The sequence below is a fragment of the Crocodylus porosus genome, unplaced genomic scaffold, assembly GCF_001723895.1.
Source record: "Crocodylus porosus isolate Cpor-Errol unplaced genomic scaffold, CroPor_comp1, whole genome shotgun sequence".
In the NCBI taxonomy this organism is placed as follows: Eukaryota; Metazoa; Chordata; order Crocodylia; family Crocodylidae; genus Crocodylus; species Crocodylus porosus.
Genome location: NW_017728886.1, coordinates 264443174 through 264456162, shown reverse-complemented (window position 1 = coordinate 264456162; position 12989 = coordinate 264443174). Strand labels below are relative to the sequence as shown.

The 12989-nt window shown below is 44.8% G+C and overlaps 1 protein-coding gene across 2 annotated transcripts in view; it reads left to right on the top strand.

Moving 5' to 3' along the window:
- Positions 1-12989, top strand: part of TRAPPC9 (trafficking protein particle complex 9) — an 800742-nt gene that overhangs the window by 200928 nt on the left and 586825 nt on the right. For both annotated transcript variants that reach the window (XM_019553127.1, XM_019553118.1), the window contains one exon: positions 6891-7015. In XM_019553127.1, coding sequence (XP_019408672.1) covers positions 6891-7015 — 125 coding nt within the window. The remainder of the gene's footprint in view (positions 1-6890; positions 7016-12989) is intronic.

The window sequence follows — 12989 nt, the reverse complement described above, 5'->3', positions numbered from 1 at the left end:
GTTTCAGACTGGACATAAGGAAGAATTTCTTTACTGTCCAAGCACCCAAGGTCTGGAACAGCTTATCTTGCTGGGATCCTATGACCCCAGCTGACTTCCTGCCCTTTGGGCGGGGGGCTGGACTCAATGATCTTTTGAGGTCCCTTCCAGCCATAATGTCTATGAAATCTATGAAATCCACATTGTCTGTTTCAAACTGAGTTTTAAAGGGATTTTATTTATTTATTTATTTATTTATGCATGCCTGAAAATAACCAACCTGAGGCTAGCAATGGGGAGTGTCCAGGGAGGTTGAACAGTTTTGCCACAAGCTTTTGTGTCTTTCTGCAGCCGTTTGGTGTTTGCTCATTCCTACAGGTAGAGATTCCCCTCTCTGTCCAGTGTATGTAGCAGAGAGGCATTGTAAGCAGGTGATGGGAGATATAACATTGGCACAGTTGCAGGTGAATGAACTGTGAATGTAGTACTTCTTATTCGGTCCAATGATGATGTGGGGTTGTGTTAATGAGGGACACAGCAGGCATTTGGGTCGGTTGCAAGGCTTGGAGCTTCAGCGAGGATGGGAGTTCATTAGCCTGTTTGAGATGCCATTTGAGGTTGTGCGGACTGTCTGTAAGTCAGGACAGGTTTGCTTCCCTTCCCCCCCCAAGTCTACCTTGAGATGGTCATCCTTTTTCAGGAGTGGCTGGACGTCATTAATGATGTGTCTTGGGTCTTCAAGCTAGGGGCTGTAGGTAGGGCGAGCATACATCCCGGTTTGTCCGGGACAGTCCTGGATTTCATAAGGCCAGTCCTACTGGTTGGTGAAAAGTCACAGAAGCGAGGAGGAGGCTGGTGGGAGGGCAGGAACACCGCTGACTGAGAGGTGGGGGCACAGTGTCCCAGGTTTCCTTGAAAATAATATGGCCAGCCTAGCTGTAGGTGAAAACCAGAGAGAGTCCATTGTTCTTGGCCCAGGGTTGGTATTGTGGCAGTTTGGTGCGAGGGCCGAGTCTGGCTTTGTTGATCTGTAGTTTTAGGATTGTATTGTGATTGTAGGCATTTCTGCTCCAGAACCTTCAGGTGTTCAGCCCTACAGTGGGGGGTGGGCTCAGGGCAGGTGTGGTTATAATGTAGAGCTTGACTGTAGGTGCTGGATCTAGTGGTGTGCTTGGGATGAAAGCTGATGGGTGAAAGTAGCTGTGCTGGCTAGTGGGTTTCCGATGCAATGTGGCCACTGAAAACCTTCATGGTAGTGTCTTGTTCCTCAATCAAAAGAATTTGGGGAAATATGGAATAACTTGGCAATTCATGCTGATTATTTACCTTTAATGGTATTACTCTACAGCCTTAAAGCCTGTGTTGAATAATGGAGCGAGAATAGAGATGGGAACAGTCTTCGTGCTGCCAGGGTAAACTCTTTCCCCCCGCCTTTGCACCCAACAAATGAGTGGAAGAAGAAGACTGGATCATCACCTGATTGGGATATAAGCTCCCTAGGGAGCAGAGGGAGGTCTTCCTTCTTAGTGTTGCCCTCTCTAGGCCAGTCAGTGATGGGGGAAGTCATTTTGAATCCTCCTTGGGGACTAAACCTGGGAAGAAATATATGCTGATTTTTTTTTTTTCCTCATAACCGAAAGTTGAATGTGAGGAGAAAAGTATAGGTCTGTGTACTTGTGCTACTGCTGTGTGATTTAAGCAAATATTCTTTTTCAGAAGAAGCATGTTTTTATTTTACAAAGTAATAATTAAGTAGCAGTACGTTCTGTCTGGTGAGTGGATACTGGGGAGTAGGGGAAGAAAATTTTAGTTGCTTCTTGTAATATATGTTAGTTTAGTTAACAAAATATGTAATTCCTTTACATGTCTTTTATTTGTTATTGACTGCATTTTTTTCTTTTGAATTGCACAAGTAATTTGAATTTAAATAGTGGAATTTTGATCTGGTATAATCTAAGTGGAGATATTTTGTATTCTTAGTCTGTTAATAACAGTTTTCCACAACTGTTAATACCACATATAGGTCAGACTTTTTTTTACAGACACATTAGCTTAGTGCTCATATGTCATAGGATTTAATATTAGGATAAGACTTCAAAACATTGTTTCAAAGTATGGTATTTAGTTGCGAGTCCACTGAACTTCTTTAATGCAGTTCTTCACTGAGCACTCTTGGCTGAGACTTTCCAGTACACTGGAATGAATGTCACAATAGGCTCTGAAGACCAGAGCAATTGGTAGATTGGAGAGGTGAATCAAAGCTATTTCAAATTAAGAATGCTTGAAATAAATTTTATGAACTATGTGTTTGATCATAGTTACGCTTTTGCAGATGAAACCATACTCGGACTTAAGTGGTAAAGTATGTCTTTGCCATTCCTTCAGATAGCAAGAATTGTGATAAATTTTGCTAAAACAGAGTTCTGTAATTCCAGTAACTCTTACTCACGGCTTTTAGCTCTTGTACGGCTGTCAGCGGCCAGTCGTCTTGGGCGCAAGTGATTTAATAACATCTGAGAACCTGTAAACAGGCATCTTCTCAATCCTGTCCTGAAATTTCAGTCGTTCTTGGTACATCCCCCAAGACGGAAGAGATGTATTTTTTTGGGTGATCAGTAAATCAGATGTATGTTCCATACAAAAATGCTTTCATTATTGGTTTTATTATTTAAAAGGTTCTTTTAATAATGCGAGGCTGCTTGAAGTCCTGAGAATAACTATCCAACCTTTTGTTTATGGAGACCTGGTGAAATGTGTTAAGCTTTCTCAAGGAGAAGTGTACTAAAATGTCAGACCCACTGTTATATGTGGCAGGTGTGTGCGTATACACACATGTATGTTATGGTGCACATTTTCATATTTTAAAAGCATGGAATGAGCAGTCCTCAAGACCAGAAAAAATGAGGTCACAAACAACCATAATGCCTATCTAGACAGAGTAGACGGGTCTGAATTCTAGGTGTATTGTGGAAGGAAGGATGTGTTGATAAAGGTAGGCAATAAAAATAGTCATAGACTCCTACCCCTGCATCAATATGCCTGTCAGCTAGAACCTAAATAGGGCACGCAGGTTGCACATGGTGGTTTTCTTTTCACCACAGCTCTTGGGGCACACACCCATATCTTAATTTTACCTGTGGAACTGATTTGATATTTTGACTGGGGTTTTCTTTAAGAGAGGAGATATCAAAATGGCACGGAGTGAATGTGTCTCTTCATTTCGTCTCTGTTGGTAGCTGTAAGGAAAGGATCATGTGCATAAATATGGTCAGTCTTTTTCTTAAAGCTATCAAAATAGAAATGTTGAAAATCATAAGAGTCGTACTGGTAACAAATTTTGAGCAAGGTGCGAAGGGTGAGACAGAATTTAAACAGACCCTTGGGTCATTCCAGCTGATGTGAAAAGTTCACTGATTAATGGACAAAACTGAGATTAATTGTCAAGGATAAGCATAGTCTTACGGGACAAGTCTGTCTCTGCCACAGACAGCTCTCAGCCTGCTTCTCCTCGGCTGTGGGTCTGGGGAAATCCTTCAGTGTTGAGGCAAGCATCTTGATTAGGGGTCCCGTATTTCCAGTTTCCAAAAAAGAAGACACCTGTGGGTGGGGAGGGATCATATGATTGGGGGGGGAGCAGTGATATGCCTGTGCCCTGGCCCTGCCCTGCCCCTTACTCCCAAGCCACAGGCCCCCCAGCCCTGCTGCTGCCCCTGACTCCTGCCCCACAGACCATGCTGGTACCCCTCACTCCCAACCTGAAGCCCCCCCATCCCTGCTGTGATACGTCTCACTCCCAACCTGCAGCCCCCTGGCCCCACCTGTGCCCCAGGCTCCCAGCCCATGGTCCCCTGTCTCTCTGGTGTGCCACAGCCCCCACCCCTCACCCCTGCAGGTACCCCTCATTCCTGACCTGCAGCCCCCTGCTACCCACACAGCTCCCTGCTGCCCCTGAAGAACCGCCCCCCCCCAACCGCTGGAGGGACAGGCACCTCCCCTGCCCTGCTGCAGCCCCAGTGTGGGCAGGCACACATGCCCACACCCATCCCACCCTGTCTCGCCCCCCACAGCCTATCTTGCCTGCAGCTGCTGGGGCTACGCACGAGCATGTGCTGCCCCTGCCCTCCAGTCACCCTTCCCCTTTTCCCCCCAGCTCCAGGCAGCTCCTAGCTGGGGCAAGTTGGGAAGTGGTAGGAAAGCAAAGGCAGAGCAAAATCCTGGATATTTGCTGACATTTTAAAAAGGCTGCCTGGGTGGAGATGGGATTACCCAAGAAGAGGACGTGTCTGGGAAAATCTGGACCTATGGTAACCCTAGACTTGATAGGCACAGCGATCCCACAGATGTTGTCTGAAGAGTTACCCTTCCCAAGTTCCTTCCACTCGCATTCGTCATTTAGAATGGCTGGTAAACACAATCTTAATATTTTAATCAAAGATTCCTCATTGGCTTTGTTTAGATGGCTTTGTTTCACTGAAGCCTTCAGAGCTGGGTCAGAGCACTTTTTTTTGTGGATAAGAAAGGTGGATCTTTTGGGGGATCCATTAGCAGCAGGATACTTCCTTTTTTCCTTTCTTATCCATGTCTCTCTCGCTGTCTCTGTGTCTGTCGCGCACTCTCTCTCTCTCTCTCTCACAATTTAGCTAAACTTTCTAAGAACGCTCCATACTTCTGTGTTACTGGTGGTTATGCAGAAAAACTGCACAGTGAGTTTTGAATTCTAACTTTACATTAATCATTTGAAATTTCCTGCCCTCTTGACTTTAAAAATCTTTTAAAACGATAATATTTCCTAAATGTTCTAGTGATGTATGCATAATGTGTGGTCTTGAATTGTAGTAAGGTTTTTAATTCTATTGAAATGATTGGGAATTTTGTCTTTCCTTACAATAAGATATATGAGTTTCTTTGCAGAAAAAAGTAATGTGCTCGCATAACTTGATTTATTTGTACTGATTTGTTTATATATGTGTGCATCTACATGTGCAATTAATGTGCTTGAATTCTCTGTTCAGAAAATTCAGGCGCATTAAACTGCACCCCAGCATGCATCTGAGTGTGCATCCATTGGGAGCAGTTTAGTCTGGGACTGCTCCTGCCCTGTTCTGCCCTCTGGGCTTCCCCCAGGTGCCAGCCCTGTGCTGGCAGGGGGCACAGGGCTAGCCCCAATGACCAGTGGGTTGAGGGAGAGCTGTCAGGATGGGTTCCAATCTCCAGGTGGTTGGCAGGCAGGTGCTGAGAAGCTAAGACAGCTCTCCAAACCATGTGGGCATCAGGATGGGTCCCAGTCTCCCTGTGACGGGCAGGCAGCTTTCTGCCAAGCTGCAGTAGCTCTCCCTACCCCTTGTGGTCCCCTGCTGCCTAGGCTGACTGGGAGCAACTTGCTCCCAGTCGGCTTCTACACGTGTGCTTCAGCACATTAGTTTAAAGTGCTGATTTGGATTAATCTACTGTGTAGTGCTTGCTGTGCATGTGTAGATGGTGATGCTTCACTGCACATTAGATTATTGCACAGTAAAGTGTCTTGTGTAGATGCAACCCCTGCTAGCTAATGGCAACCAGTAGTAGAGTAACAAGATGAGAATTTTCTTCTGGAAATGTGTACATCTTGTTCAGTATTGAGAAAACCACTGCAGTCCACAATTTTAGGTTTTCATTTTGCAATTTTATTACTGTACAAATGTTCATATTTTGAAATTGCCACCATACTTGCACATTTTATTATGTGCAGTCTGTAGAAAACATCACACCATAATTTTGTGTTTTCTGTTAAAATTGTTATGAAAAAGAATTCCTTAGAAGTTCTGCTGGAGCTGGCGTGTCAGACTCTCCCTGAGCCAAATCCATTGAGCCGGTGGCAGCTGTGGTGGGTCTGGTGGTAGTACTGGGGGTCAGTAGTTGGCAGGGCAGTTCTGCATGGGCCTCTTTTTCTGCCTTGCTTGCCACCCTACTTGCTGCTAAGAGCAGAGCCAACCCTAGGGGGGTGCAGGGCCTGGGGCAGACCAGCCTGTGCGGTGCCCCTTTAACACTGTGTGGGGCCATGGGGACCCCTTGCAAGGGCAGGGCACAGCAGTGCCATAGCAATGAAATTTGGTGCCTGGGGCCAAGCAGATCCCATGTGCTCCAGATGAGGTGCTCTTCAGCGGACACGAAGTTGGCGGTGCGTGGCGGGGGTGGGGGTGGCGAGCATCTGGATGCTGCTTCTGTGGCGCGGGGCTGAGCTGCCAGCTCCAGGCAGGCCTGGCTCCTGGGGCAGTAGCACCAATTCACCTTACCCAAGGGATAGCTCTGGCTAAGAGCCACGTTGCTGGAAGTGGTATGTCAGTTAGAGTCAAGGTACCAGAAAGTCTGTGGCAGGACAGACCCCACTAGCCTTACCCCCAACTTCCAGTAGCCTGCCAAAATACCAGTAAGCTGGATGGAATGGGAATGTGGGGTCAGGTCCAGCCCACGGGCTGTATGTTTGATATCTCTGTGCTACAGGACTGAAGTAGTTGCCTTTTGTTCCTTATAATAGCAAAATTTGAAATGCTATCTTTTGCCACTCATGTTTTAATAAGCACTAGTATAACTGTATATTTGGGAAACAGTGTGACCCTTCTTTTGTGCCTTTGTGCCACACTGTTCTTTCTTGCATATCTCCCTGTTTTGTGGCATGCTGGTTTACTTAGAAAGCTCTACTGAATTCAGTGGGTATCTTTCCACTGAGTTTATTAGCCTTTAGATCAGGACCAAAATGAACATATCTTCCTTTTGAAGCCCATTCTTTTCAATGTAAAAAACCCCCCAAGAATTTGATTCTGAGTTTTCTGTCCATTTAATAAAATGTAACAGCTATTTTAAGTCAAGGCAGTCTGGAACACTGCTTGAAACTTGATAGAAAAAAATAATTCTGTCTTTCAATTTTTTCTTAGATGGGATCAGTGTTAGCGGACTTCCGCTTTCCAGCCCTTTTCGACAGATTGGCAAACCGCGAGTAGAGAGTAAGCCTATCAATCCTCCTGAAAGCGGCAAAGCTGGTGACTTCAGCCACGTCAAGGTAAGTTTGTGGCATCAAAATAGGTGAAGGATTCAGCCTTTGCTTTGTTCTAAAGATACCTGAAAAAAATTCCCCTTCCTTTAAAGTTTTCCCTCTCTCTGGTTCACCTGCTACCTTTTAGTAGTTTGAAGAGGGGTTTGTTCTTCTGTATCTTTGGACTTGGCGCACGCACACGCATGCGCGCGCGCGCGCGCACACACACACACACACACACACACACACACACACGACATAACTTAAAGGGCTGCTGTCAAGTGGACTGTGCTGATAAAGATGCCTGTTCTCGCCTAGCTTCTTTAACTGAGGCTTGTGATAAAGTGGATGTAAAGAGCTCATTTTAGTTGTGGGTTCTCACGGATGAAATGTACTTATTTATTAAGAGAGCTCATACTCTACATGATATGAACTTTAGGACTGAGGTTAAAATGTTGGTCCACAGCGTAACAGTGCTGATTTAAAAAAAACAAAAACAACTCAACCCCCCTTCTCCCCCTCCACACACAAACCAAAACTAGTCTTAACCTATTAACAAAAGTTTCACAGTGAGAGATTAATTCTATTCAACACTGAGGCCTTGCCTGGTGTACGGTGTCCAGGTTTGGGCACTGTACTTCAAGCAAGACGTGGACAAATGGGGAGGAGTCTGGAGGAGAGCAAAATGAAAATTATTAAAGGTATAGAAAACATGATATGAGAAGAGGCTGGAAGAACTTGTATTATTTAGGTTGGGGAAGAGAACTGCTACTTAACACCCCCCCCCCAAAACCCCCCCCAAAACAACAACAACAAAAGCAAACAAACAAACAAAAAAGCAAAAAAACCAACCCAAAACTTTGATGTCTAAAATGGAGCACTTCATGCTCTATACCAGCAGCCTTTTAGGAGTGGCAGGCAGGCTGTCTTGAAATAAAGCTGTGCAGTCCCTCAATCCGAAGGTTGGTCTCTGACTGTGAACTGGCCATTGCCACTTCCCCTAGCCACTGAAACATGCCACCGTGCTTGTGACCCTTCTCCTGCTTCCTCAGCTTTTAAATTGCTGGTGACCTCCTGGTTTCTCAATGTAGATGAAATTTCTTGGCACTCTGGATCCAGCCTTTTGGTTAGGTTGCTGACTTCTGCTCTGTGCTGGTCTGCTCTTGTTTTTCCTGAATTGCAGAGTAAGTTCCAGTGATCACTCTGAACCATCAGTTGCTCACTCACTTTTTATTACTTTGGTGGCATGGCATGGCATGTGATTCTGTTTGGCACCAGTTGGAAACGTTTTTAATGTGCGTGCCACCATGACTTGATTCAGGCGAGAGCCACGTGGGTAAGCATTATTATCCAGCTGCCACTGTCACCACTTTTCCACATGGCAGCATGGGGAAGGTGCCGACAAGCAAAGTGCCTTGTGGCTGAATGCCACTGAAAGGCCACATCCTCAGGTTGGATCTGATCCCTGTTCTTAGGTTTACCTTGTTTTAAAATACCTTGGTTAAAAACTTATTGCTAAGCTGTGAAAACTGGTAGATCTGTTAGCTGCATGATTCTCACTTTGGTCTGTCTTGTATTAAATAGGTTATTTAAGCTTAGGGTTATATTTGAAAAATTAAAAACGACATTAATGTTATCTGGTTTGTTTTCTATCTTGGTGAAGATAAATCCCAGACATCAGAACTAAAATTATGTTCAACAGTAGACCGTACTACCAAATGTTAGCCCATTTTATATTTTTAAACGTTTAGGAATGTTTTTCCATGTAAAATATATAATAATTATAATGCAGAATTACAAATTTTGGATGCTTCATTTCACTCTTAACCTTGCTTCACATCTGAACTTACTTTTTCCTTTTCAGAACTACTAAAAATCCATTTCCTCAGTAAAGTTGTTAATTTGTAAAGCTGTCTTTCAGACCGTTAATATTCTTAGTACAATACAATGTATTTTGCATGTTAAGGGGAGAATGAGGTGATAGCGATGATGGACGATTCTAAAATATTTGTGAAGCCTTTCCGTTTATTTATGAAATTGCAAATCTCCATTTTTTATGAGAGAGTTGTTTTCCAGTTATTCATCAAAATAAATTATCTGCATGATTTTGCAAATGCTTGGGAGTTAAACCAGTTAAATGTTCATAATTCATTTTTAATTCAAGCTGGAGCTGTTTGGTAACTGGGGTTTCTTTTCTGTTGGAAATTTTTTTTGCACATGAGCAGATCCAGGATTTTGTAATGGGGGGGATGCAGGAACTGCCACTTGTGCCGCAGGGCTAGTTGCACCCCCTGCTTCCAGCTTCCTACCCGCCCAGGTGGAAGCAACAGCAGGGGGCTTGTTTAAGTCCCCCAATCAGGTAAGAAACTTTCTTCTGCTGCCTTGGTCCTCACTCCCTCTCCCTCTGTACTCAGTGACACATCTATTCCCCTCCAGTTCCCCCTCTCCCTCCACCTCCTGCTGCTGCCCCTGTCCCTGGTTGCCCTCGGGGTGAGGGGGATGAGGCTTCAGAGTCACTCCTGCTCACTCCAGCCAGCCTGTGAGGGAAGTTGGAATTGGCTGGAGACAGCAGCAGTGGCAAGCTCCCGTACTGGTGAGGAATCCCAAGGGGACTGGACGGGGAGGAGGAGCCCAGCTGGAGTAGGGAAGGGGCGGCTATGGAGCCCCCCACTCCTGGGTGAGCAGGGACAGCAGCAGCAGTGGGTGCAGGAGGGAGGATGGTGGGGTGGGACATGCCACAGAGGGAAAAGCAGGGTGGGAATTCCTAATTCCTCTGGGGACTTAAACAAAACCAAGTCCATTACTGCCACTCCTGCAGTATTGACCGAAAGGTTGGTATTTCCACCCTGTCGCACCCACTGTGGATCTGCCCTGGCACCTGAAGACTAATCCAGCATGCTGGGTCTGAGTCTGCGAGCCAAGTCCAACCCTATGCAACAGAGCTGAGGCTATGTAACAGGCCCAGTCTGGCACAATGGGTTGGAGACAACATGGGGGGCCTGGGGCCGCTTACTGGTTCTGTAACCATGTGCTGGGTCTGACCCAGTGTACAGGGTTTGGTCTGGCATGGGTTTCCAAAGCCAGCACATGAGGTGAGGCTCAGCATACCAAATTTGACTGAGCACATGGCTCTGCAGCCAGCGTGTGGGGTCAGACCTGGGATGCCAGGTCTGAGACTGGCTGTGGACCAAACCTGCACTGGCTCAATCCAATGTGTGGGTTGGAAAGGAGCTTCCCATAGGTCCAAAATTTGGGGAGCGGGGAGCACTGGCACTGTTAATTGTCATAGCTCCCCAAACCCTCCCCACCAAATTTCTGGACTTGTGGGATCCCTTTTCCATGCATATAATTCATACCTTTATTTTCCCAGTTGTTTTTAGAGAGAAAGGGTGGGTTATGTGCAAGCAAATATGGTATCTTGTGTGGTGAGCAGAGTATCCTTGGTAGCCAGTTTTTATCCAACAGCCTGCCAGTAATTCAGTTGAGTGCAAAGTGGTCAGGCTGTCAGACAAGTGTCTAAATAACTGTGCTTTTACTAGAATGTCTTGGTTCTGATGAACTAGTTTTTCCTGTTAGCATAGTTTTTGGTATGTTGTAATTAAGGAGAATTGTTTCAGTTACATATTGTTTCAGTAGTTTTCTTAGTTATTCAATACAGTTAAAATCAATGGAGCACTGTAGCCAGTGCACACTGAATTTAGGGCTTGCCATGTTGGGCATGCTTTAGAGATTTTTCTTTTTTTTTTTTTTTAAGAACAGGCTCATGCCTTAATGGTTTTCAGTTCCTTTGGGGGTAAAATCAGTGTATTGGAATAGTAAATAGGACAGCATTATTTGCTGTAAGCCTGCAAAAGTGCTTTTTTTTTCTCTAAATCACTCAAAACTGGCTGCCAAGGACATTCATTGTGGAGCAGATATGGCTTACAGTTTGTGTGTGCGTGTTGGTCTGCGAACATATGCAACCATGAACTAAATGAAGCAATACATTTAAATGCAAGATATCCCATCCATTGATCCTTTTGTTAATCAGGATTAAAAATGTAAGAATACCAGGTCTCTTGGGCGGTTGAGTCCAGTTGCTGGCTGTTAAAGGCAGCCACATCATACAGCCCTTTTAATCAAAGTGAGCAAGATCAATCTGAACAGAACTTGTAGTTTTTATTCTCACTGCTTCTGTTGAGGGTAGTTTTAGAAGCTCACTGCTCTGATGGTTGGAAAGCATTTTCAAACTTGAGAGGGTGTTTTAGGGGTCAAATCTTCCCCATGGAGAGTCCTTCTAGAACAGTGGGGGCCAAGCTTTTCGACATGCGAGCCACGGATTAGCTCTGCAATCTCAGGCGCCACTCTGATCTCCTTCCTGTGCCTGATCTGCTGCTCTGTTTTCTGCTTCCTTTCCCATGCTTCCTGCTTGATCTGATGCTTTGCTGTCTGCTTCCTGCCCCATCTGCTGCTGTGCTGCCTGTGTCCTCCCTGGGCTGCCCATGCCACTTGTCTACACGTGCTGCAGGTTGGCCACCCCTGTTATAGAAGATCTGTCTGATTGTCTTAATTGTCGCAACATAGGAGCCAGAGGATGTGAAATGTCTTCCAGATCCTATGCTCTGCAGTACAGGAAGCTATTGTCTTTTGGACTAACTTCTGGGGGTGGGGGTGTAAAGTTCACCTTGCAGTACTCAAACTAATAGGTATGGTTTAATAAATACTAATATAGAAAGGAGTGAGAATTTCTGAGTTTGAAGAAAATGAAGTGCCAGTTTTCAAGACGGTAAACAAATCTGAGCATTCCATGTCTCTACTGTGACTTCAATTATCATTTAGAGATCCCTTTGATCATCACAAATGCTAATCGTTTATTTATTTGGCAGCCTTTTTTAATGTAGATAAATAAGCCAGTGCAATATGGCGAGTTTTTGCAAATCAAAATTAATATAGAACACTTTTTGAAATAGTGCATATTTCCATTAGCAGTTTTGTAATGTACTTGCATGGATGTTTCCAAGTGTCAGTGCTTAAAATCAGAAATTGCTTGAAGCATAAAAGTTACAAATGAAATAGCAAGTACTAGAATGCTGAATATTACCAACATTCCCTATGAAATTCCCTGCAGTCTGTAATGTTTTTCTTCAAATCGCAACTTTGCTGTAGGCTCTCCTCTAATAAACTAGTCACTGCCTTCTGGAAATGACTGCTTTTAATGATCTCATAAAATCCCTATAAAGCATGTATTATGACATCATAATAAAGCTTGGTGAGTCCTGGAGTTAAAAAGAATATTAGCATGAAATATTATGTTCAAACTTACTGTTTTCTTCAACTCACCACTAGTAACTGCTGTACTACTAGCGTTAATTATCATAAGATAGATGCAGTGCAAGCTGCCCTCTACTACAGAGATACCCAGGGTAACTTTAGACTAGCTTGCTGTTGTGTTTGGTACTGGAAGCATTCTAGCCACGGCAGCATGGAGCTCTAGGTGGACTAAAGGCCTTGTTGAACATTAAATTTAGGATTTAAAACACTAGCATCCATACATTCAAGCAGTTAAACATGTGCTAAATGCCATCATAGCATAGCAAAGTTAGGACTTTTCCTGCTGGGATTAGGTCCAGAGCATGTTACATGCCAGATGCGCAGCTAACGTCCAACTGCTCCACAGGGGTAATTTGACCAAGTGACTGGTGTGATGTGGGGGGGGAGATGAGGGGGGTGGCAAACACTTGTTTGTTTTCCCAGCTGCGCTCAGCTGTTCATAGACTTCATGGACATTAGGGCTGGAAGGGACCTTGGAAGATCATTGAGTCCAGCCCCCTGCCCAAAGGACAGGAAGTCAGTTGGGGTCATAGGATCCCAGCAAGATAAGCATCCCATTTGCTCTTGAAGGTGTTCAATGTAGGTGCTTGAACCACCTCTGCTGGCAGACTGTTCCAGACCTTGGGGGCTCGGACAGGAAAGAAGTTCTTCCTTATGTCCAGCCTGAAACGGTCTTGCAGGAGTTTGTGAC